General features: G+C 37.9%; 1 protein-coding gene across 7 annotated transcripts in view; it reads left to right on the top strand.

The window, feature by feature from the left end:
• The window catches only part of CNOT4 (CCR4-NOT transcription complex subunit 4), a 137,473-nt gene that overhangs the window by 111,335 nt on the left and 2,929 nt on the right, over positions 1–23,209 (top strand). For 2 of the 7 annotated variants that reach the window (XM_046669511.1, XM_046669510.1), the window contains exon 11: positions 44–4,389. The exons of the other annotated variants lie outside the window; for them this stretch is intronic. In XM_046669511.1, the coding sequence (XP_046525467.1) occupies positions 44–144 (101 nt within the window). In that variant the 3' untranslated portion in view covers positions 145–4,389. Of the gene's footprint in view, positions 1–43; positions 4,390–23,209 lie in introns of those variants that run through there. 7 annotated transcript variants of the gene reach the window in all.

Below are 23,209 nucleotides of genomic sequence, written 5' to 3'. Positions count from 1 at the left end.
AATCTAGTCACCCGTAACTAGACCATGACTGACTTTTCCACAGGGGAAGAAGAGGTGAAGGTTTCGACCATGCCACTGTCAGCCTCTTCCCATTCATTACAACAAGGACAGCAGCCTACAAGTCTCCACACTACTGTGGCCTGACAACAGACAGAGGAGAGGATTAGACTCTGGGGTGCTTGCATGGGCAACCGGATTTTTGCATGATTCCTTTCTGATTTTGCATTTAATGTATACACCCAGAAGAGCCAATATAAACGTTCCTCATGCCTACAACTAGAGTGTTACCTCATAGTTGCTGAAGCATTTCTTCATTAGGCCTTTAACACAAGTTATTAGCATAATCATTTTAGCATTGTTTCTCATGAGTGATACTATTTTTAACTCACACAAATAAACTTGTAGTACTAATTAAGATCCCGGATGTGATTAGCTAGACTTGTTCTTATTTTGGCTCTATTATTGAAAATATATAAGGGTAATGGTAGTTCCTTGTTTTCTGATTTGTAAAAATATGGTAATATCATAATATACTCATGCAAACTTTGACAATTAAGAAGATAATGTCTACTGCATTCTTTGAATACTTGAGAAGAAAGAATACGTATAAAACAAACTTGGTGGTGTCATTTAATGCTCAGAAGGATGTTGTCAGCAATTGTTTTCAGTTGTATGGATTTATATCCTATATTATGCCTTACATGTCTAGAAACTGTTTTTGTTCTCTCTCATTTGCACATTTGCACTTTCTTTTTGAATGGTTGTTAATTATATAGACAGTTAAAAGATAATTATTATAGACTAAATGCAATATGATCTCTTTTCTAATGCACTGCCTAGTATACCAGGAAATGCCTCAGAAACAGACTTTCAAAGTACAGTTGATTTGTCAGAAACTTGAAGATGGGGTAAACATCATATGTGAGAAGCAACCATAGTGGTGCAACATTTTTATTGAACAAACAGTAGTTCTGTGGGATATCTGTTGGGAAATTTCATTGTTTAATAATTGAAATGTGACAATAAAACAACATTACAAGTACCTGATGAGAATCAGACTAAGGTGGAAGAGAAGAGATTGGGGACCTTCTAAAAGTAGGCCGTGTAAGTTGTCAGACCTAATTTTAGTTATCTCAGAAAATAGTGGAGTACTTTATTAGGACATGATGTGAAGTGATATTTTTGGGTAATACACAATTTCGTGAAATAGTTTTAAAACTGAAAATGTAATAAAATAAACTTAATTCAATCTGAGTGGTGGACAAAAGCTGATTCAGAAAACATGACCATATTCTACCTAAATTAAGCATGTGGGAAGAAAGGGGAAAGTCAGAGCTCCCCTTGATTTTTGAAACACAATTGTGATAAAAGATTTGCTTTAATTTGTTAAAAATATCAAAAAGGTAATGTAAACAACAAAGAAGGAAGCCTAGAGATTTAACATAATAATAAACCACCTTATTAGGAGATGATACTTAATATCATGTTACAGTTGGAGTTTCCAGGGTTATCGCTGTATATAAAGTCTAATTACTTTGTATTAGATGTAATAAACCAAATTAAATGGCTTTGTCCTGAGGTATAGCAGGGTAAACTAAAATCTACTCTTAGATGTCCTTAGATTTGGTGGACTGACTGTAGAAACAGCTAGTAAACTAGCCATTTAAATTATTTTTGTGAAATTCTGCATAAATGACAATCTCTGGTTTCTATTTAGAAGTGACTTTAGGATAGCATTAAAAAAACGTTTAGAAAAGACAAATAAAATGTTGTAGACTTATTAGACAGAAGCCCTTTTTCATGGGTTAGTTATGGTTTCATTTTTACTGTAAGACCAAGACATCCACTTAATGTCTCCGGGGTGCTAAGGCTCCTGGGTTTTGTTGACAAACTCAAGGTCTCTGTAATGAGGCTTAGGAGCCCATAGCTTTCTCCAGCCTTCAGTGCAAGACTTTCATCGCCTGGATCTTCTTACGAAGATGTGAGAGGTGGTTAGCTTCCGTTTACTTACTTCTCTGCAATGAGAGATAAACAGCTGTTAAACGAGGCTTCTTTCCTGTGGTAGCTTTCTCATTCCTTTCTCAGTTTTAGCCAGTGCCCCAAAACTGCCAAGATTGTTTGTCCAGACTTGCTAGAGCCCAGAACTGTCTCCCTGCCAGCTTCTCCCTCCCCACTTTCATACACACCACACACGAGGAAAATGCTTCTTGGGCAATTAAGCTTCAACTTATGTATTTTCACATAGATGAGCTAAAGTTTGTCCTGTAAGTAACTTCATAATTCTGAGACCTTATAAGCCTGAGAATAATGAGCCTCATCATTTTGCTTACTGAATATTTCATATAGTATGGTTTTTTAAAAAAGTAGAGTCTTAAAATCATAGTCATAATTAATTATACTAAGGTAAAGAAGAAATTACACAACATGTAAAAGAAAGTACTGCTTCAGAAGCAAGCACATTGATCAAATGAAGTGATAGTAAAGAATGGGAAATTCTTAAAAGCTTCAAATTAGTTTTTGATAAATTCCTGCGTCATTGGTCAGACATCCTGCATGATGCACAAGGGAAACTTTATATGCTTTCTCATCTTTAACCTTTAAAAAGTGACTAGTCTGTTGCTTAAGTCAGGAATTTTTAACCTGGAGTCTAGAACTCTTGGATGTACTTGTAGAGTTATGAGGTTGTGCATGTACAGCTGTCCAGTTTTTCCTGGGGAGAAGATCCATAGTTACTAGATTTGTAAAGGGTTTGGTGAAACCCCCTAAGAAAATAAAAGTTAAGAACTGCTACTTTGAAATGCTTTTAGTGCCACTGTGGGAAATAGAGACCTAGACGGAATGATTTTAGTCATATGATGAATGTCAAGTGCTGCTTTATTTTTTAATACCATTCGAAATTATTTTCTGATTAATGATACTTTCCTTTTCATTCTACTTTTGCGTTTTGTTTTTCCAGGTGGTGCTTTTGTATATTCTCCCCTTATTTCAACAAAGCATTAATTAAATATTTTAGTGCCTAATCTCTGTTGTGACCTGAGCTAGGTCTTGAAGGATATAAATTTGAATAAAGTACAGACCCATCACCAAGGATAACAATGTAGTCACAATTTTATTTGAAATTATTTCTATAAGGTCAGCTCTTGATATATTTTAACCATAAGAACAGCCATAGCAGTTCAGACTCATTTCATTATTCATCGCTCTGACAGTGGCAACAAAGGGTATTAAATACCGATACTTGAAATTTTTTAATGTATTATAATTTGAGGGAGCGAAAAAAATCTTAATAGGGAAGACATACCTTCATTGGTCTAATTTAAGTATTTCTCAGTCGTATGTGTACGCTCGTGTCTCCTACGCTTTAGGTAATGTCCTGGGAATTAAGTAGAACATTCTCTATGTATATGTTCTTTTAAAGAAAACAACTTTAATACATTGTGTCTGTGCACATTTTTACTGACGTGGCTCCTATTTGTATGGTATTCTAAGCACCTTCCAAACTGCTGGAGCTCTCTTCTGGTATGACACAGATCAATAGGAAGCTACTTCCACAGAGGCTTTTCTTCTTAAAGCCAGGAGAAGGAAATGAATTGCAAGTGCATTGAAATCTTACAAAATGAAGACCAGCATGTTATTTATGAATACGGAAAACCTGGGGGACATTTTATCCTCTGTTGAGTTGTAAGGTTTTGGATTCTTTTATTTCTTTGATCACGAAGTTTGCCCACATCTGCTTAGTTGGCTCTAAGATATGGATATCAAACACTGGAAACCAAAATAATTGTAAAAAAATTTTGAAGATGTGATAGCCCAAAACAATGATATATACGTTGTTTTCTACAAAATATAATCAAAATCAAGCTAGCGTCAAACTATCTGGTGTCAAGCCAGTCTTTCTGCCCTTAGTGTTGTGTCTCTCTCCTCTCAGCCTTTTTATCTGAATGAATGCCTATTATGTTGTCTCCTTGTTCTGTGCTGAATAAATGACAGTAATATATGCAAGTATTCACACGTGAAATGTTTAATGAACTAATCAGACACTATACTGATACAAAAGTAAAAATGGGAGTTAGAGAAAGAAGGTTTTGTGAGCTGATTCAGAGAAAAGTTTCCTAAAAAATCTCAGGCTGTTTGATTTTGAAGGATGGCTGAAATTTAGATGATGGAAGAGGAAAATACAGTAAAGGGAACAGATTGAACCAAAAAGCAGAGACAGTTTTATTTCAGATTATTTCTATAAAGTCAGCTCTTGATATATTTTAACCATGGGAACCACAAGATTAGCAGGGTCTGTAGGGGCTGGGAGGAAAGGACGGTGAGGACATGGACTTGTCTGAAGTATACAGGTCATATAGGAAGGTGGGTAAGTGTGCAAAAGCTTTGAAAACTAGAATGAAGAGTTTAGTCCTTTTTTTTTTTTTTTAAGATTGGCACCTGCGCTCACATCTGTTGCCAGTCTTTTGTTTTCTTCTCCCCAAAGTCCCCTGGTACATAGTTGTATATTCTAGTTGTGAGTGCCTCTAGTTATGCTATGTGGGACGCCGCCTCAACATGACCTGATGAGCGGTGCCATGTCCACGCCCAGAATCCAAACCAGTGAAACCCTGGGCCGCTGAAGTGGAGTGCGCCAACTTAACCACTTAGCCATGGGGCCAGCCCCACGAGTTTAGTCTTGATGTGAATGTGGTCAATGGTAGGGAACTATAGGTTCTTGGGTAAAGATATAACTTCATTGTAGCATTTTATGAAGAATCGTTTAGTAATATGTTTGCTTGAAATTAGGACCAGTCAGAAAGCATTTCCAGTATGTTATTGCTGACCAGTGCAAATAAAACAGCCTGGACTAGAACAGTAATAGTAGGAATGGAGAAGAAATGATGAATTAGAAGTCAGAAAGGATGAGATCTAGGAAAGGCCTTTGGGTTTGGCTAGATCTCTGGTGACCTTTAAAAATGTAACTCTTAAAAAAAGGTACATATGGAAGCCAGATTCCTAGAATTCATGAGGAAATGTCAAGGATGTGGATGCAGCAGTCCTTGACTACTTACTTAAGACATTTGGCATCAAAGGGGAAGAGTAAAACCAGATGCTAACTAGATGGGTGGTAGATCTTGGAAGGCATTGCTTTAAGATAAGGGAGATACACAAATATTTAAAAGCAGAACCTGTAGAGGCAATTGAGAGGAAGACTTAGACAGTGCTGAAGAGAAGATAGGTGAATCGAGTAGGATAATGGATTTCTGTAGGAGCTGGGAGTAGAGTAGCTCCTGAGATGAGGCTCGGTTATGGGTTTAGCGTTAAAGATGTGGGAAATACCTTCCTGTGTTATTTATAAGAACAATCAGAACATCAAGGAGAGAGAATGTGAGATTAGAGAAAATGAGAGTGGATGAAGTGGCTCATATCAGTATTTACTGAATGCATATTGTGTGAGAATGGAGGTGAAAGAGTGGAATTGGGAGCCTGTTTTAAAAAGAGATTGATTAAATCTGTGAGAATAAGCCTAGAAGTACATCAGAAAGAAATTAAAGAATTGCCAAGTAAAGATAAGGATTACATTTAAATGTTTTAGCGTTCAAATATATATGACTTTGTGTGTTCCTCTGGTTCAGTACAAAGCATCAGGAGTGGACAAAGCAAATCTTGAGAATTTCTTCAGAAGGTGAAGAAGAAAAGGACACAAAGCTATTCAAGAAGACAACCTAATTTTGTGCCCAAAGAAGAGTCCACTGAGGCAGGAAATGAACCGGTGGTGTGAATGTGTTGAAGGGAGTTCAGTGATTTTAGATTTTGATGAGGACAAAGAACAGGCATAGTGCTGTAAGGGAATGACAGATTAGAATACTGTGGTCAGTGTGATGACCACTCAGTGTTGAATGATGAGTGCGAACCAGAGAAAGGATGGTAGATAAATGTCTAACATTAGGGCTGGAGGTTGGAAAGAAGGCTAGCTTTCTAACCCCTATGGTCCCTTCTCTACCCACTTTGCCTCCAGTCCTTTATTGAGAGCAGGAGTCAGACTGTATCAGAGAGAACTGTAGAAAGCATGGTATTGCCTGGGAAATCCTGGGTCAGGTTTCCGTAAGTTGAGGATGATCCAAAGGAAAACGTCCCACAATGGAATAAACATTCCTTCCTCAAAGCACAGTAGGACGACGTGGAAGCAGAGTGAAGGGGAAGGCCTAGGAAAAGCCAGAAATGAGATTGGAGAGGAGTCAGTAAGCCCAGTGAGTGTGAGGGATTGGTAGACATGTTGCTTATGCTGGGAAGGATTTAGACAGGGAGCCGGTGTGGCGTATGGTGAGTCTGGCAGTTGAGGAGCCCATATTATAGGTATGAGCTAGTTTCCACCAAGCTCACACACAAACTGAAAAGAATCAGCGGTCCACCTGCATAGGGAAGGTATCCCTTCTTACTTAGTCAGACTAGGCCATTCTGCTTTATTTATATAACAAAGTGGAAATAAAAGCAGTAGATTGGTGAAGAGTAGAGAGAACTTAAGAATTTTATCACAGTAGGTTATGAAAATATCATGACAGTTTTCCCCAAAAGAGAATGTGCTGTGTGAATAGATACAAACCTACAAGTTATTGAACCAATCTACTCTGGTTCTTGTATTTTGTATGTTTAGAAGTGACCTTTAGGAAAAATTGCTGAAGAGGTAGTGCAATAGGGATGGAGATAGAGACCTAGATATATAGCATATTATAGCAAATATGCGTAGTTTGGAAGCACTAAATTTCCTGACGCTGAAGTATTTTTAGCCTCCCTGGACTTATTCCATATATGTCAGCTGAGATATCAACTGTGACATTTAAAAATGATAATGCTTCAAAATACAAGTATTTGCTCAAGAATACTGTGTTTGTGAGACCATGCTGCTGGATCGAGAAGCCACTGCTCCTTGGATCTCCTTACTGCTCTGTGATTTGCTGTTATGAGTAGTATTCTCAGCAACCTTAAATTGCTGGGCATACCAGCTTACAGCTTCTTTAATTAGAAGCTTTTTAAAGAATCCCTCTTGAGAAGTAAGATTTAATAAGGAGAATCGGCTCTCTTCCATGGTGTTTTATAGTGTCTACCCTGGGTTTGAGTTAGATAAAAATCTAGTTTACACCTGTTAGGTACCTAGAACTGAAGGCAAGCCTAAATAATCTAAGCTACTTGAGAATTAGACTGAAGTATCTAGAAGTTCCATGAAACAGCTGGAAATTGTTGTCCTTGACAGCCGATCTGTTTTCTCCAGATTCCTTCAGACCACCCTTCCAAAGGCAGCTATTGACTTGACTTTGTTCTTAGCCCACTTCACGTGTTATGGTTATTCTTAAGGTTCCTAGAAGTTCCAGTCTGACCCTGGACATACTGTGCTTAGAACAGTTTTGTCGTTCCTGCTCCTGTTTGGTTCTCAGACCCACTATTCTGCTCTGTTACAAAGCAACACCCCAAAAGCGTTTTTCCCCTCTGCCTGTAATTTATAAAGTGTTTAAAGCACCCAGTACCTTTTTCAAAAAAGTTCAGGGTGAAATTCACATAACATACAATTAAGTACTATAAAGTGTACAATTCAGTGGCCCAGTACTGTTCTTTAATTCCCTCATTGTTAACATAGAAGAATAAATAACCCACTCCAGCTCATGAAGATTTTGGCCTGTTCCTTCTTGGAGCTGTGTGCTAATAGCTGCATCTAGACTCACTGTTCTACCCAGTAAAACCAAAAAGCAAATGTTAGATCTTAAAATATTCCATGCTTCTTCACAGCAGAATGATTTAAGCTTGTAGGTCAAGCAGCTTTTATACCCCATCCTCCAAAAAAGGCGCGGGGGAAAGGAATTGTAGGCAAGAGACCCTTAGGATACTTGCTTTCCTAAGTAGGTGCAATTGTTTGAAACAATCGTTGGAATAGTTTTGAAGTGGCAATAATAGTCTCTCTGTCTTCATGACATTTTATCGGCGTTATGTAAGAAAACGTTTGCTCAGCAAAGGTAAACTATAAGCCAGTCTCTGGGTGTGAGGTTGAATGTGCGCGCATGTGTGTTAATTTATATATAGTAATTTTCATTTAAATTCTACACTTAATGTAGCAGAGGAAAAAGTCTCAAGCCATCTTTCTGTGACTTTTCATCTATTTATTTCTGCTGTGTTGATTAATTCATGTGTTTAGGATACATGCTGTGTTTATATTCCATCTTTCTCTAAATATTGTTTTTGAAGAAGTAAAGACCCTATTTAAATACAGCGAGGTTACAATACTGGTGCCCACCTCCCCCCGGTCATGTTTTATCTGAACAAATATTTGCATGGCTTTTTCTCATCAAGTTTCATTCCCACTGCTAAGCATGGATATGCATCCCATGTCACACTCTGGGAAAACTTAAGGATAGGATAATAAAAAAAGCATTTTGTATTAGCATCATGAAATTTCAGAGCTATGAAATGTATAACATTGTCTTTAACAATCCTCCTTTTAAAGACTAAATAATGATAAACCAGGCTCAGAAAGATTGCAATTTGCCCATGATCGCATTCTAACAACAATTTAAAGTTCTGTTAGCCCTCATCATCTGAATTTGCTTTCACACATGTAACTCAAGGAGAAAAAAACTTCAAGATTCAGAATATTTCTCTTTTCTAAACTTTGTTGTGTCTTTTGATTATTTTTTATTATTTTAACTTTGTTGACAGTTTGATTATTATAGTAGTTCTTGCGAGTTGGGTTTTCAGCTGTGAGTATCAGTACAAATAGTGAATTGAAGGCTTTCAAAGTGTCCATCTACTGGCAGCTGCCATCACAGATCCTGTAAATTGTCAAATCAGCCTTTGTTAAATGTGACCCAATGATCTTGGAGTAACTTTAGGAGGAGGAAAAATGTCACTGCAGGTACTCCTAATATAGACTTAAAATAATTACCAATGTCAGAACTAAGATAAAGAGTAAAACAGAGGTGGAAATAAATTTTTCCAGGATTTTTCTACAGTGCCAGAGAGCATCTTAAGGACCAACATGCATGACCACTAGACTGGTGACATCTCTTATACTACAGAATGAAAAAAAAAAAAATCATATAGTAATGGCACCAGCATATACTACACCCTCACTAAAGATCTGATCTCAGATTCATCTTTGAAGACCTGCTATACGCTACACCATGTAAAATAATAGCACATCTACTGATTTTTTCTTCAAAGAGGTTGTTCTTTTCAGCATAATGAAACAGAGGGAAAGCTCCACAAGGATTTAAAGATGATAATACCATCACCATCTCCGAGAAGAAATACAGGAAAACTGACTGCAATCAAGTTTTGTAGCCTAGCGCTGTTTCCTAATATGGTGAGATCTTATCCCAAGGACTGTGCTCGCATCTACAACTCTGTTATCAGTCTTACATACTGAAATGATATGTCTACGGAGCAGACTGTAGTGATCTGGAACATTACTGAGATGTTTTTAAACGTTGTCATTTTATATGTTAGCATTTGCAAGGAGACTGGTACCTGAAGCTGTTTATTTTTTCCTTTATTACACCTATAAACTGGGAATCCGGCTAATGATAAAGGAGGCCCTGGGTTATGCCTTCACCATCCAAGTAGGAAGATTTCTTATGGCCTTAAACTGAGTGTTGGGGTACATAACTCTTGTTCCACTGGTGTGTTCTCTATTGAAAATACAACTTTTTGGGACCAGCCCCGGCGCAGTTAAGTTCCCACATTCCGCTTTGGCGTCCTATGGTTTGCTGGTTCGCATCCTGGGTGCGGATGTGGTACTGCTTGGCACGCCATGCTGTGGCAGGCATTTCACATATAAAGTAGAGGAAGATGGGCATGGATGTTCGCTCAGGGCCAGTCTTCCTCAGCAAAAAAGAGGAGGATTGACAGCAGATGTTAGCTCAGGGCTAATCTTCCTCAAAAAAAAATTTATATATATATAACTTTTTATTTATGGTTATGGATTACTGATATATATGCCCTATCCTCTCCCCCCCTATTTAGGGTAAGAGATGCTACCAGGTATGTTGCTTTTTATTTCTAAACTGTTAACTTTCACTAATTAACCTAACCATAGTCTCCCTCAGTCCCAGATAGGTGTAACATTTCTTGAGTTTTAATGTAGTCGCTGCTACTGGGTGTAAATTCTGAGACTTCACCTGTATTTTATATGGTAAGCGGTTGAAATGAAGCCTCCAAATAAGTAGACACAGCCCTGCAACCTTTGTTTTATAATACACTTATCAGGTTTTAATTCTTGCCCATCATGAGTCTTACTCTGATAGATTGTGCTTTCCTCTGTATCTAGTTTCTTTTTCTTTCTTTGGACAGAGATGAAATTATTTCTTTTTCCGTGTAACTTACCACAATTAGAGGGGGGAATGTTTCGACTAGACTTTGATGTGCACTACGTGTATGATTTCACTATGAGATCCCTGACAGGCCTGGATTTTCCTTTTTCAAAGGAAAGAGCTCTCTCTCTGTCAGGCTGCTGAGTATTTACTCAGAGTCTCTATGATCACTTACCTCCCCAGTAACCACTCTGCTACCTTTCAGCTTATATCCTAACTGGCTCTTGATTTTAAGTGATCATATTCTTTCTTTTTCTCTTCTCTCTCTCATAAATCAAAACACAACGTTTAAACAGAAAGCATAGTCTGGGCTTTGGAGTAGATCAAGTAACAACCATTACACTGTCAAATGTCAAATTGATAAAGATTTTTAACATTTTAAGACTGGCATCATTCATTTTTCCCAACTTCTTGGTTATTCTAGCTCTTTTAAAAATCATTTAATATTTCTAGACAATATGACTAAAATTCAGTATTTTATAAATATATGTGATTTTTAGTAGAATTAATTTTTTTCACTAAAATCTTAGTTCTAGTTCAGTATAAAGCTCCAGGATGTAATGAGATAATTGTTTTTTCTAATTTATATTTGAGAATGTATTCATCTGATCTTCCTTTCCTCTTTCCCTCCTGCCTTTCTTTTTTCTCAGTAAGACTCAACACTGATTAAGAATTGGTTCTGGCAATCTTTTCCAATTTCAACCCTAATCAATCATAGCTAAGGATGAACACTTAAATATATATTTTAAATGATTTTTAAACTAAGGTCCCTTAGTGCACTGGTAGTAAGCATGTAAGTGTCATCAGGATCTTTTGAAATGCTATCCTGCATAGGGTATTATCTTTTGTAGGTCTGGAAAGGGTGCATTCTTATTAGGACTAATTCTTTTTAAATGGAGGCATCATTTGAAAATTGAAAGCAAAAAGTTTTTTATTTTCCCTAGAATGTGAATAAATGGTAGGGAGCAAGAAAAAGCAAAATAGGCTTATGTTTTAAAATCATATATTTCACGTAGCTAAAATAGTTAAAATTCAAAATATACATGCTTGGGGCTGACCTGGTGGCTCAGCGGTTAGGTGCGCATGTTCTGCTTCGGTGGCCCGGGGTTCGCTGGTTCGGATCCCGGCTGCGGACATGGCACTGCTTGATAAGCCATGCTGTGGTAGGCGTCCCGCATATAAAATAGAGGAAGATGGGCATGGACGTTAGTTCAGGGCCAGCCTTCCTCAGCAAAAAGAGGAGGATTGGCGGCAGATGTTACCTCAGGGCTAATCTTAATCAAGGAAAAAAATATATATATATATGCTTATTTTTAAAATGAAATATTTCTTTATAAAACAATCTCAAAATAATCTTTAACAGATATCTCTTGGTTTGGGTAAAGAGTACAATGAGAAAGAACTCTTAAAGCTGTATGCTTGGTTTGTTGGGTTGGAACTGTTTGTCACCATGACTATATCCATATCTGTTTCATTTAGTTTTAGTATAAAATAATGCAGAAGTTACTTCATTTACTGAAACAATTTTTTTCTGAAATTAAGAAATAAAGGAAATTATTGTTTTAATGCCTAAAAAGATGCTTTCTAAAAATGAATCTCATAGCTAGGTTATGAAGAATCAATTAAGTAATCAATTAAAATAATGTTCCAAAGCATAGGTAATTTTAGTTATCGTCTTTGCAAGCTTTTTGTGACTTTGATTTAAACCTTAAGATTAGGAACCATCTTTAGAAAAAGATGAGACTAACTGGTCTTCACTGTTGAAACAAAAGTGGGCTGTGTAATATAATGGAATTAAAAAAATGGGTTTAGGGCCAGCCCTGGTGGCCTCCTGGTTAAGTTCAGCGTGCTCCACTTCAGCAGCCCAGGTTCAATTCCCAGGCCTGGACCTATACTGCTGTGTTAGTGGCCATGCTGTACTGGTGGCCCACATACTAAAAAATAGGGGAAGACTAGCATGGATGTTAGCTCAGGGCGAATCTTCCTCAGCAAGAAATGAAAATGGGTTTAGTATTTGTAATAACTTTTAGAAAATTTGGAAATCTTTTAATTTGGAAAATTATGAACATTAGAAATCTTGGGAATTTCAGTAGATACATAACCATATGGGGATTTGCTGCATAGGCAGCAAAATACTTTGGTCTGAACACAAGCCTGAAGAGGAATTTATACCCCAATAAAAATGTTTTATTGGAATTAAACAATCAAAAGCTATTTCTGACTTTGTTCAGAGTGGGCAGCCTCTGGTGATCCACTAAAGAAATAGAAGAACGAGCAGAACAGCATGACTTTTAGGAGGCTGCTGCATAATGTTAATAGCATCAAGCTTCAGAGAAAATGATACAAAGTAGATACTTAATAATTGTTTGTTGAATGAAAACTAATAGTTGAGAGAGCGATGTTAGTGTCTGATTCCTTCTGGAGGCCTGCAAAGCCTGCATCTGCTTTGTGTTACATCTGAACCTTTGGAAGCATTTAATCAGATTCATTTGCACATGAATTACAGCTTACCTCTTGGTTGTCCTGTGGCATTCACTGTTAAGATTCCCTTCACCACTCCATGAGTGGTCTTTTTCTTCTGTCATCTTTACCTCTGAACTCTGGAAACCTCAGCTCTCGACTTTTCCTTATTTTCCCAAGACTACTACCCCCCCAACACACACTTTTCATCTAATAACCCTTTTCTTACCTCCAGTTTCTCACTTGTGATACTCACAAATCTGTGTATATATGTAAACATTGGTATATCTTCCCCTAACACAGAGACACATAAAACATCATTCAGAAATTTTCTATGAAATACCTTTTTTCCCCTAACTCTCTGAGGGTAATTATGAGCTGTTTTGGGAGGTTAATGTTTTCTTAAGTAGGGAGCTCTCTTTAGGGCAATTTGTAATTGTTAAAGCATTTTTTCCTCTTGGTTAAGCCAAAATTTTTTTCCCACTTATTCTTCATGTCAAGCATGTGAAGGCAGTTACCACTTGTTTGGTAACCTCTAGATCCTTAGTTCTTTCAGCCATACTACACTTAACATGATTTCTAGTTCCTCTGTAGTCCAGTTCTCCTCAACACATATTTAGACTTGACAATGAATGCCTTTCTCAAAATATGAGGCTCACACTTTACTATAATAATCCAGATGTGATCAGATAATCTACTTTTTCATTAACTCTATTCTTATTACTAATATTTGTATATTCCTTACGGTTAACCAGAGCCCTTTTATAGAAATATCCTGTGCAGTAGGTAGTATCCCCATTTTGTAAATGAGGAAACTGAGGCTCAGAGTAGTTATTATTTATGATTTTCTCAGTGTCATAATTGCTGATGTAGACATTGCAGATCTATTTATGTGGTCTTAATGTTACCTTCTAAGAGGTTCCATTACCCAGTTGTCACATCAGGTTTGATTTAAGCCTGTTAAGTAAAACCATTAGAGCTTTTTTCATCCACCTGACTGTTTAGTTTGATCTCTTCCATCCTGTGCTTTCCTAACGCATTTTCAAAAATCTGAATGTCTATCTGTTAAATTTGATGTATTTATATTGGTGTAGAGTATATCCTCTTTGTATATCACCATCTTACAAGTTTGTCTTATGAAAGAACTGTGATTATAAAGTGATAGATAAACATTATTAGTAACATTATTAATGTCATTTGTGTGAGGAATTTAAATTTAAGAGTAGTTGTATGAATTATTGATTCTGTCATCTCTAGAATTGGCTCTCCATTTACATATTTAAATTAAATTTGTGAGTCTTGTTACTATAATAAAAAGCATAGAGTCAAAGTTAAGCCAGGCAGGGGGCCAGCCCTGTGGCCATGGTTAAGTTAGTGCACTCTGCTTCGGTGGCCCAGGGTTTCGCTGGTTCGGATCCTGGGTGTGGACATGGCACAGCTCGTCAGGCCGCGCTCAGGCAGTGTCCCACATGCCACAACTAGAAGGACTCACAACTAAAATATACAACTGTGTACTGGGGGCATTTGGGTGGAAAAAAGCAGGAAAAAAAAAAAGGAAGATTGGCAACAGTCTTTAAAAAAGACTGGCTCAGGTGCCAGTCTTTAAAAAAAAAAGTTAAGCCAGGCAGTATCTGAGAAACTTTTAGGCCGACATACAGTATCTTGAGTTCTGTGAAAACTCGTTTAAACACTGCTGTTATCCATGCTGTACTTTACCATCTTATTCCAAAAGGTTACCATCAGAGAACTTGACCAGAAACTGCTGAATTCAGGATATATTATACTTATGACATCCTAGAAAGTCTGTCCAAAGAATAAATTACTTTTATGTGATTGATTCTATGGAAATGCCTTTTGACTCTCATTGGTCACTCTACTCCATTTGTTTTATGGGATTGATGTGTCAGTGGCATGGGAATGGAGCTAAGTGCAAAGTCTTTGGATTTGGGCCGGCAACAGAAGAGGGAAGGAAATGGACCGTAGAATATAGAAAGAGGACGTTTCCAATGGAAAACAGGTGTCAGTAGAAGCTGCCTACAGGACTACTTGTTCCGCTTCAAAATTAAACTTCCTGTGTATTTCAACCGGAAAGGAGCTGAGGTTCTAAGCCAAAATGCTACATGTAATTTCCCATGAAAAATGCCCCCAGACACAAGCAATAGGGCAGTGCTTTTAAACCTGTCATATTCATTTCTAGAGAAATTGTCCGGCTCCTAATCTGTGTGAGAATTTTCCCAAGAACTAATTATAAGCATGTACCTTCTAGAGTGTGCCATTTCCTCCTTTGCTGGCACTTCTCTTAACAGTGGTTTTGGGATCACATCTGTGAAGATTAATACCTGCTATAGAATTCATTTTGCACCTAGAGAATTCATTTTGCACCTAGAGATTTTAAACTCATTTAAATTGAATAGAGCTTCCTTTACTGTCTTTGCATCTCTATGGACGTCGTCTTCTCCACATCTCCGTTCTCTTCTCCACATTGCTTACTCTGTGCTTTCTGGCTTGAGGATCATGCTGTTTTAAAAAGAAAATGGAAGGAAGCGTAATGACGATGGAACTACATAGCTCGCTCTCCTCTCGTGGCTTAACATTATGACATCAGGCTGAGCGGTGGCTTTTCCTAATTTTCTCCTATTCCAAACTTAGCTTTTTCTTGCCTCCAGCATTTTTCACAAGCCTCGGATCATTATGAATTCTGATTCAAATCCTCAAGGATCATGATACTCTTACACACAGGTGGGTTGTGTACCTCCATCTATCTTTTCTAAATTTCTTTTCAAATCTAATCCAATGAAATGCTCTCCATGCAACAACTAGTTTCTTTAGATTTCTTCCCAGTTTCTTTTCCTTATTAGAATTATTTATTATTGCATAGTCAGAATGTGATATTTTGGCATTTTTGGTGGCCTGTGAATCACTACCCTTTATAACCGTGGGACTACCCTGACCCATCCTTCTTTTGATCTTTTTTGGAAAGCTGTTTTCTCAAAAAACGTAGAAGCAACTGTTCAGGGCTGTTCATTTAGGAAACATTAAATATCTCTTGAAGTTCAGATTCAGGAACTGTTCACTGTATGCAAAGAGGATTAAATCAAGGGCCCTTTTCTGGAGGAACTAGCAGTCTAGTAGAAAAAACTAACAAGTGAACAGGTGATTGCAGTACACCGTGGTAGTTTCAGAAATCGCCAGGATGCCAGCCCTCTAAGCACTCAAGTCTAGTTGTTCTCGGTCCTTGCTTCTGTAATCCTAAAATTATGTTGCATACTCTTAGGGCTTCTATTATGTTCTCAATAGCCCACCAGTTCTTTTTTGGTCGGAAGTCCACAATAAAAGTTTCCCTCCTTGTTTCCAGCTTGGGAAAGAGAGATGGTCAGGAAGTGAATTTTATCAGGTTTATTTTCTTCTAGCAGATTTAGACCTCAGAGATCTTAGGGTGGTGGACACCCTCCATGTCTCTGGAGTTTATATTTTGTTTTGGTGAAATCCTGTTCCGGTCATCTCTGTATTCTCTCCCGGGTGGTAAGCTCTCTTGATTGTCCTTGGATCTCCTCACAGCCCTTTGTTCACAGTCAGGGCTCAGTTTTATGCTTTCCTTCCAATTTCAGATTTTATGGATTTCTTATATTGGATTTTTGTCCTCCCATGTCATTTAGCTCGGTTGCTTGTATTTTCTGGTCCAGGTTCCAGCTAATCCAGTCTATAATGCTTCTAAGAATGTATTTATCTTTTGCATTAAATTTTAAGTTTACTTTTTCCTCATTCTTTACATAGCTTTATGTGTAGACATCTTTCCATTGAATATTTTTCCCTGTTGTTTTTTTTTTTTAATAGATTGTTTCCTAGATCCTTTGTAAAGCAAACATCTAGAGATTTTCCTAGTTCTCATTAGATGATGAGATTCTCTCCTAAAACAGACTTGTAGATCTTTCTAGGAAGATTCTAGAAGAGAAAGGCACACATTGTGCGAAACACATCTACTTATATTTTGAAGTGTTCCTACCGTATTTTATGGTTAGCTGCTCTCTGTTCTGTATGGAATGCCCTTTCCCTCTTCCACGTCAACTTCTCTTCCTCTGAGCTTCACTAGTCACCATTTATTCTGCACGCAGAATGAAAGAATTGTTCATTTTCTTCTTTATGCCCCACAGGGCTTTGTTCACACCAGAACAGCGTTTACTATCACATAGTGTAGTTATTTAAACTTGTCTGTGTCCCCCTTCTCTTGGCCCATGACTCCTGCCAGGACAAGGACTGGTTGGTGGTGTGCTTGCTGGTGGGAACAAATGCTTTGGAGACAGGCTGGGTTTGATTAGTGACTTCAGCACTTTTTCACTGTCTAACCTTGGGCAAATTCTGTAACATTCCAGAGCCTGCTCAGTCTCCTCATGTGTAAAATGAAGCGACTACTTGGCTCTTTGGATTGTTGGTACTAAAGTAATCAAGTATGTGAAGTGCATAGTGAGTGGATGAGTAGTGTCTAGAGTAGAAAAATGGATGGACTATGAGCTAGTAGACTTGTTTACCATCCTGTGCAAGTCTGTAAGAAGTGTACTAGAGTAGCTTTTTAAAAAAGCATTCCTTATTTAAGTAAATTAATATGGTGCATTGTACTTTAGAAATTATATTTGCGTGTATTTTGGCATTTCAAGCACTATTGAAAACATAGCATCTTAGTGACTCCTTTCCCTTGGTTTACATGCAGAGAAGCCTTTTAGAGCCCAGAGCTTATTGATTCCTGCTTTCAGAAAGATTTGCATCTCTTTGGAGAGAAAGATTTGATTCATAGCATGATACAGATATGAATTAAACAGAGTTTTTTTGGGAAAGTGATTTTCCAGCTTCTCTCAAGTTGAATCGTTGATTGAGCAGGTGTGTTGAAGCACGTCAAGTTTCTAAGACACTGAGCTACGTGCTGAAGAATGTAGGAAATAGCCCTTTCAGGCCTTTCAGTAGAGTTGTGAGAGAGAAAGTGTGAGTACACGAAAGGTAAACAGTAACTCCAGTGGATGGCACAGCACAAGTTTGCTGCCAAATGAATGTGTTTCAGACCACAAGTGCCGTCATCTAGAATGATCTGAGTGGAAGAGAAAAGACAGACTTCTAGAAGATTTAGTAAAAATTAATTGAAGAGATCAGGAAGGCATTCCAGACAAAGAGAAAGGCAGGAAAGAAGAGGCCAGAAAGATCCTCACAGCCTCTCTTCCTGTTCGTGTTGTTTCTGCTACTTTCTACTAGTGGCAGTAAACTTTGTGTTTTGTTCTTACTTCGTTGAAGGTCTTCTGTTCTCAGAACTCTTTGATTTGAGTTCTTAGAATTTTTCTCTTAGTTTCATCTCTACTTTCAGATCGATTATACCCTTTAGTTTTTGTCTTTGCCCCAGCAAGTCTGCTCTGTAGTACTGATCTATCTTGCTTTACAAGGAGCATAATCCTAGAAATTTGAGTGTTAGTTCTTTTTGTTTAAACAGAATAACATTTTTTCATAAATTAATTTGATAAATCTGTTTGAAAGAATTCATTCGTAAAGTATTTTCCCTTCAAATTTTGGTTAATAAATTGAGATGATTTTGGTAGCTGTACTACAGTACAGCATGGCTATATCATGAAGGCCTCTTTCAAAATCCAATAAGAGAAATTTTGTGTGCTCTTTAAAGTTTGGTTTAACATTGTAAGACAAGCATAATCCATTTATATTTGAGCTGCTTAGAGATATGTGGTTGAAGTTTGAGAAAGTTTAGCTTTCTTAAAATCATGCAGTGGTGGAGATGGACTCTATCCCCAAGCTGATAGGAAATGGTATAAATCAGGGCAAGGTGACGGTGTGTGAGAGGGGTGTAGTGGCTGAGACAGGCTGTACGCTATGTCCTTCTAAAAATGCGTGAAGGTTTGAGGCTCTTAACTGGCAAGGGGTAACCATAATGGGAACTAGATTTCTGATGTACAACTACTTGTACTGACAGAGATTTGTTGCACTAAGTAACCTAAACACTGGAGGGAGCCTCTGACTTTGAAATGTAAAGGACAGCAGTGAAGAAAAGGAAAATGAAAGCTCTTCAGAAAACAAGATCAAGTTGTAGGTTGAGGCTTTGGGGAGTAGCCATTAGATAAGGCTTAAAAACTGAAGAGTAGAATAAACTCTTTTAGGAATATTTTGTGATTGGGACTTTCAGTGACTGCTACGCAGTTGGGGGTGTGTTTGACCGCTAACAGAGAAATCTAACTTGAAATAAGAGGGCTCTGGCCCTCGGGCTGCAGTGGTGAATGGAGTAGCCTAAGGATCGGGGCTGAATATATGTGGGCCAGCTGTCCCCACCCAAACGTGACAGTAGAGAATGGTGGATTGTGCATTTAGTTGCATCTAGCTAGTTTAATTAATAAGGCCTATGTGTTTATTATTTAATGAAAAGACCGTGAGGAGGGGGAACCCAAAAGAAGGTAGAGGCAAGAATTCCGAGAAGAGACAGAAAACCCTGACCTGGTGGTACAAATTGTATTAGAGGAAAAAAATACTTGGAATAGCTGTTTGTTTTAGAATTCCTCTTAAATGTGTTTTTTCTTACCACGTTATCATTATAAGAAGATCTTCTGTCTTCACTCTTCACAGCAAATCTTGTTTGTGAAAGGCAGTCTTACTTGGTACCCTAATATGTGAAATCGTGATGGGGGGATGTGTGTCCTAGTGCCCTGGCCCCTCAGCTTCCTCCCCAGTAGCTCCTGAGATGGTTTTGCAGTCTGTGAAACCAACCTGAAAATCATTCTTTCAGGTGAAGATTTTATGTAAACCAGAAAAACCCAATGGCTCGCACCAGTGACAACTTACCCTAAGGAGGAAGTTTTCCTACATTTTGCTTATCTGTATTTTTGCATTTCATAATAATCATATTCCAGTTAATCTGAGGAACAGAAAGCAAAGAAACCCACTTTGGCGGCTATAATGCTGTGTGCTCTTCTCTAAGCCCTTCATCTTTTCCTGTTTTATGATTTTCTATAAAAGGTCTGATATCAGAACACAGCTTAATTTTATCTCGGAATATAGTAGTCGCTTGTAAAACATGTCTCTCTTTATACTCCCTAGTAAGTAGTTGGACTAGTCTAGTGTTATGTAGAAATACCAAAGACAGTTTCAACCTGTCATGGGTTTTTCAGGCTCAGGGAGTCTGTGTAGTAACCAAACAACTCATGAATGAATGACTGCTACTCCTCTTCACCCACCAACACGTTCCCACACGTGTGCCTAACTTACCGGTTTACTAAATTTTTATAGTGTTTATTAATTATTACAACCCTGTGACATTTGTTCTGTTGCTTTTTCAGATTGTAGTTGTTGGACTTTTCACGTATTTGCTTTGTCTCACCATCTATACTATAAGGTCCTTGAGAAAAGGAGTCATGGTTTAAGTGCTTTGTTCTCCTTGCACACTGTAGGCACTCAGTGAATAGTTGCCTTGACTTTTATCTTGACAGTGTTAACACATGCATTTTATACTAATTTTTGTTGTTACTGAAAATTAGGTTTGTCAACTTGCTCAGTGTGTGATGATCAACTTGTTATGGACTGAGTATTAGGCTACCAGGAAGCTGGTAGAATTGTAACCATCATTTCTTCCTTAATAAAAGGCTTTCTGAGCCAGGTAAACTGAACGTATACTGATACTTCTTACACATGGAATGTGGGAGTGTGGTGTGTGGCATCTTGACAGTACTTTAAATCCTGTCTCTGAGTTCTACACTGAAAAATAAAACTACTACGAACAACTTGACCTGCTCTTCTGCCCTCAAATTATTTAGAACTGAAATAGTGTTGTGTTGTACAATATTTGTATAAATTAAAATTAGTTTTTTTAACATCATGAAACATTTAAACATATTAGCAGTCCTTTAAAAATATGCAGTGCTTCCCTAACATTATACTACTACTAATTAAATGCCTGAAAAACAAAATTAATATCATATCTTGTCTTTGCAGTTTTTGTCCTTGGTTTTGCGAAGGCTTATTAGTTAGATTGACACACAGTGCCTCTGCGAGAGTGCTGGGTGTTATCCCTGCGTTCCTAGGAGGAGACCGTTGTGCACAGAGCCAGTTTCTGGCAAGTGAGAAATCCTCTGCCTGGGCTTTTTGGAAAGTTTACTCTCTGTTCAATATTGAGTACGAGAGACAAAGGTTGTTCTTAGGCATTTATCAAGTAGTAAATGGCCTTCAAATTGTTTTCCCTTCTCTTATTTTAGTTTATCCTTACGAGAGAGAAAGGCAGATGTTATTGCCACGTAAGAAGTAGGGTCCTGGGATATTAAGAGACTTATCTATATGCCTACAGTTATGTTAATTACCAGTGTGGAGCTGCCTTATACAGCAAGTCCGCCATTTTCAGCCCAGTGTTTTCTCCATTAGATCTTCTGACTTGTACATGTTGAATTGTCCTCCAGTGTGAAGTCATATATAAATAAAAGGAAATCAAGTTGCATCAAGTTGAGTCCAGTGGTCAAAGACCTGGTACTATTTTAAAGGGAAATATGTACTGCAGTGGGCTTATTTAGAGCCCTAGAAAAAGGAATTATCTTCATTTGTGTCAGTGGTTCTCAACCAGGAATGATTTTGCTCCCACAGGAATCATTTGGCAATGTCTGGAGACATTTTTGATTGTCAAAACTAGAGGGGTGTGTGTGTGCGTGTGTGTACGTGCGTGTGTGCGTGCATGTACGCTACTGGCATCTAGTGCGTAGAGGCCAGAGATGCTGCTAAACATCCCACAGTGTGTAGAACAGCCCCCCACACAAAGAATTAACTGTGTACTCCGAATTGTCAATAGTACTGAGGTCAATAAACCCTGCTATGTGCATTGCAAGGAATGGAATTACCAGGAGCCCTCACAGCCAAAAGAAATTTGGTCAGAGGTAGTCAGGGGGAGAGGTAAAGGAGGTGATTTCAAGTGTGGCTGGACTGAGGGAGCTATTTTAATGGGATTAGATTTAGCTGATTTCCTTTCTGTCACCCTTTCTTTGTGCCAACAAAGAAATGTTCAAGAGCATTAATCTTCCTCAGAGTTTCCCACGTAGTCGTACATCAGTCTTTTATATCAGGGGGATTTTATTTTCCTCCTAGGAAGTTACATCTGTTTAGAGTTCAATTTCTGATTAATTGAAGCCATCGGGTCTGATAGTTTGACTACTTTAAGGTTTAGAATGTGCCGCAGCCACCAAACTTCCCTGTACTTGCAGGTCCTCTAGGACTTTATTAGTGTCGTCTTGTTAATGCCTCATGCAGTTGGAGCCGGGGGAAATTGATGCTTGTGTTGTTGATTAGAATTTTCCCCCACTGGCTGCAAAGTCCAGTTTGTTCTTTCAGCAAAATATTTCGTTATCCTGCTAATCAGGGCTGATGGACATTCTGTAATACTGTTGTGTTTCTTTTTCGGCTTCTTTTAATCATGGGGCTCATAGGCCCCTGAGATTCCCCTTAAATATTTGACCCATTAAAAAGTCAATTAATAGCCTATACAAAGTAGATGGAGAGAGAGCTTAATGTTATTAAAAAAAGAACAACTCAGGTAGGGTCTGGGTTCAAGTCCTCACTATGTAAGTTCTGTGACCTTGGGCACGTTATTCTGGAGTCTTTATCTGTTAGATGCGGGTTATTTCCCCTGCTCTGCCTACCTTGATCCAACATGAGGATCAAGTGAAACAGTAATTGACTATGAGAGTGCCTTGTAAGTTGTACAACACAATACAGATGTAAAGTAGATGCAAATAGAAGGCTGAGCTTCAGGAACCTGCATTCATTGTGAAATGGAAGTAGGTGTGAAGAATTGGTTTTTCTTTCTAGTGATTTGTCTGTATGGTGTAAATTGCCTTTTCTTCATCTTAGTAGATTCAGGGATGACTTTTGTTGGGTTTGGTTGTAGTTTTTTATCTTTTTATAAATAAGGTCAGTAGGGTTAAATGCTTCACTTGCTGAAACATATAATTTGGCATAGATCAGTGATTGGTGCGAAGCAAAATTATAAAAAAAAAATTTCGAATTCATCAAGCGTAGCCTGTGCTTGATAGAATATCCTTCACCATCACCATTGGCATCATCTTTAATGGTGATTGCTAATCAATTCTGTAGAACTAGAAATAATTTTCTGTGTTCTTCTCAAAAACCCCAGTTGGTAGTTTGACCTACATTCCTGTTTTAAACAATTATTCTGAGTAGTAGTTACACTTACCCTTTCCTCCTCAACCAATTAGTTATACTATGTGGATTCTGGATAGTAGTAGATCAAGTTAGTTTAGTCACAATTTATAAAAAGCCTTTTTACGTTGATAATTCTTACCATATTTGACGCCATTCATAAATATAACCAGGGAACGGCAGGACACCAGGACTCGTGTTTTCAATGATTGGTGGCGCTGTTGGAGTAGAGGAGGCAGCCT

This window comes from Equus quagga, chromosome 8, assembly GCF_021613505.1.
Source record: "Equus quagga isolate Etosha38 chromosome 8, UCLA_HA_Equagga_1.0, whole genome shotgun sequence".
NCBI classification, from domain to species: domain Eukaryota; kingdom Metazoa; phylum Chordata; class Mammalia; order Perissodactyla; family Equidae; genus Equus; species Equus quagga.
The sequence above is the reverse complement of the archived record's forward strand: the minus strand, read 5'-3'. Positions and strand labels throughout refer to the sequence as shown.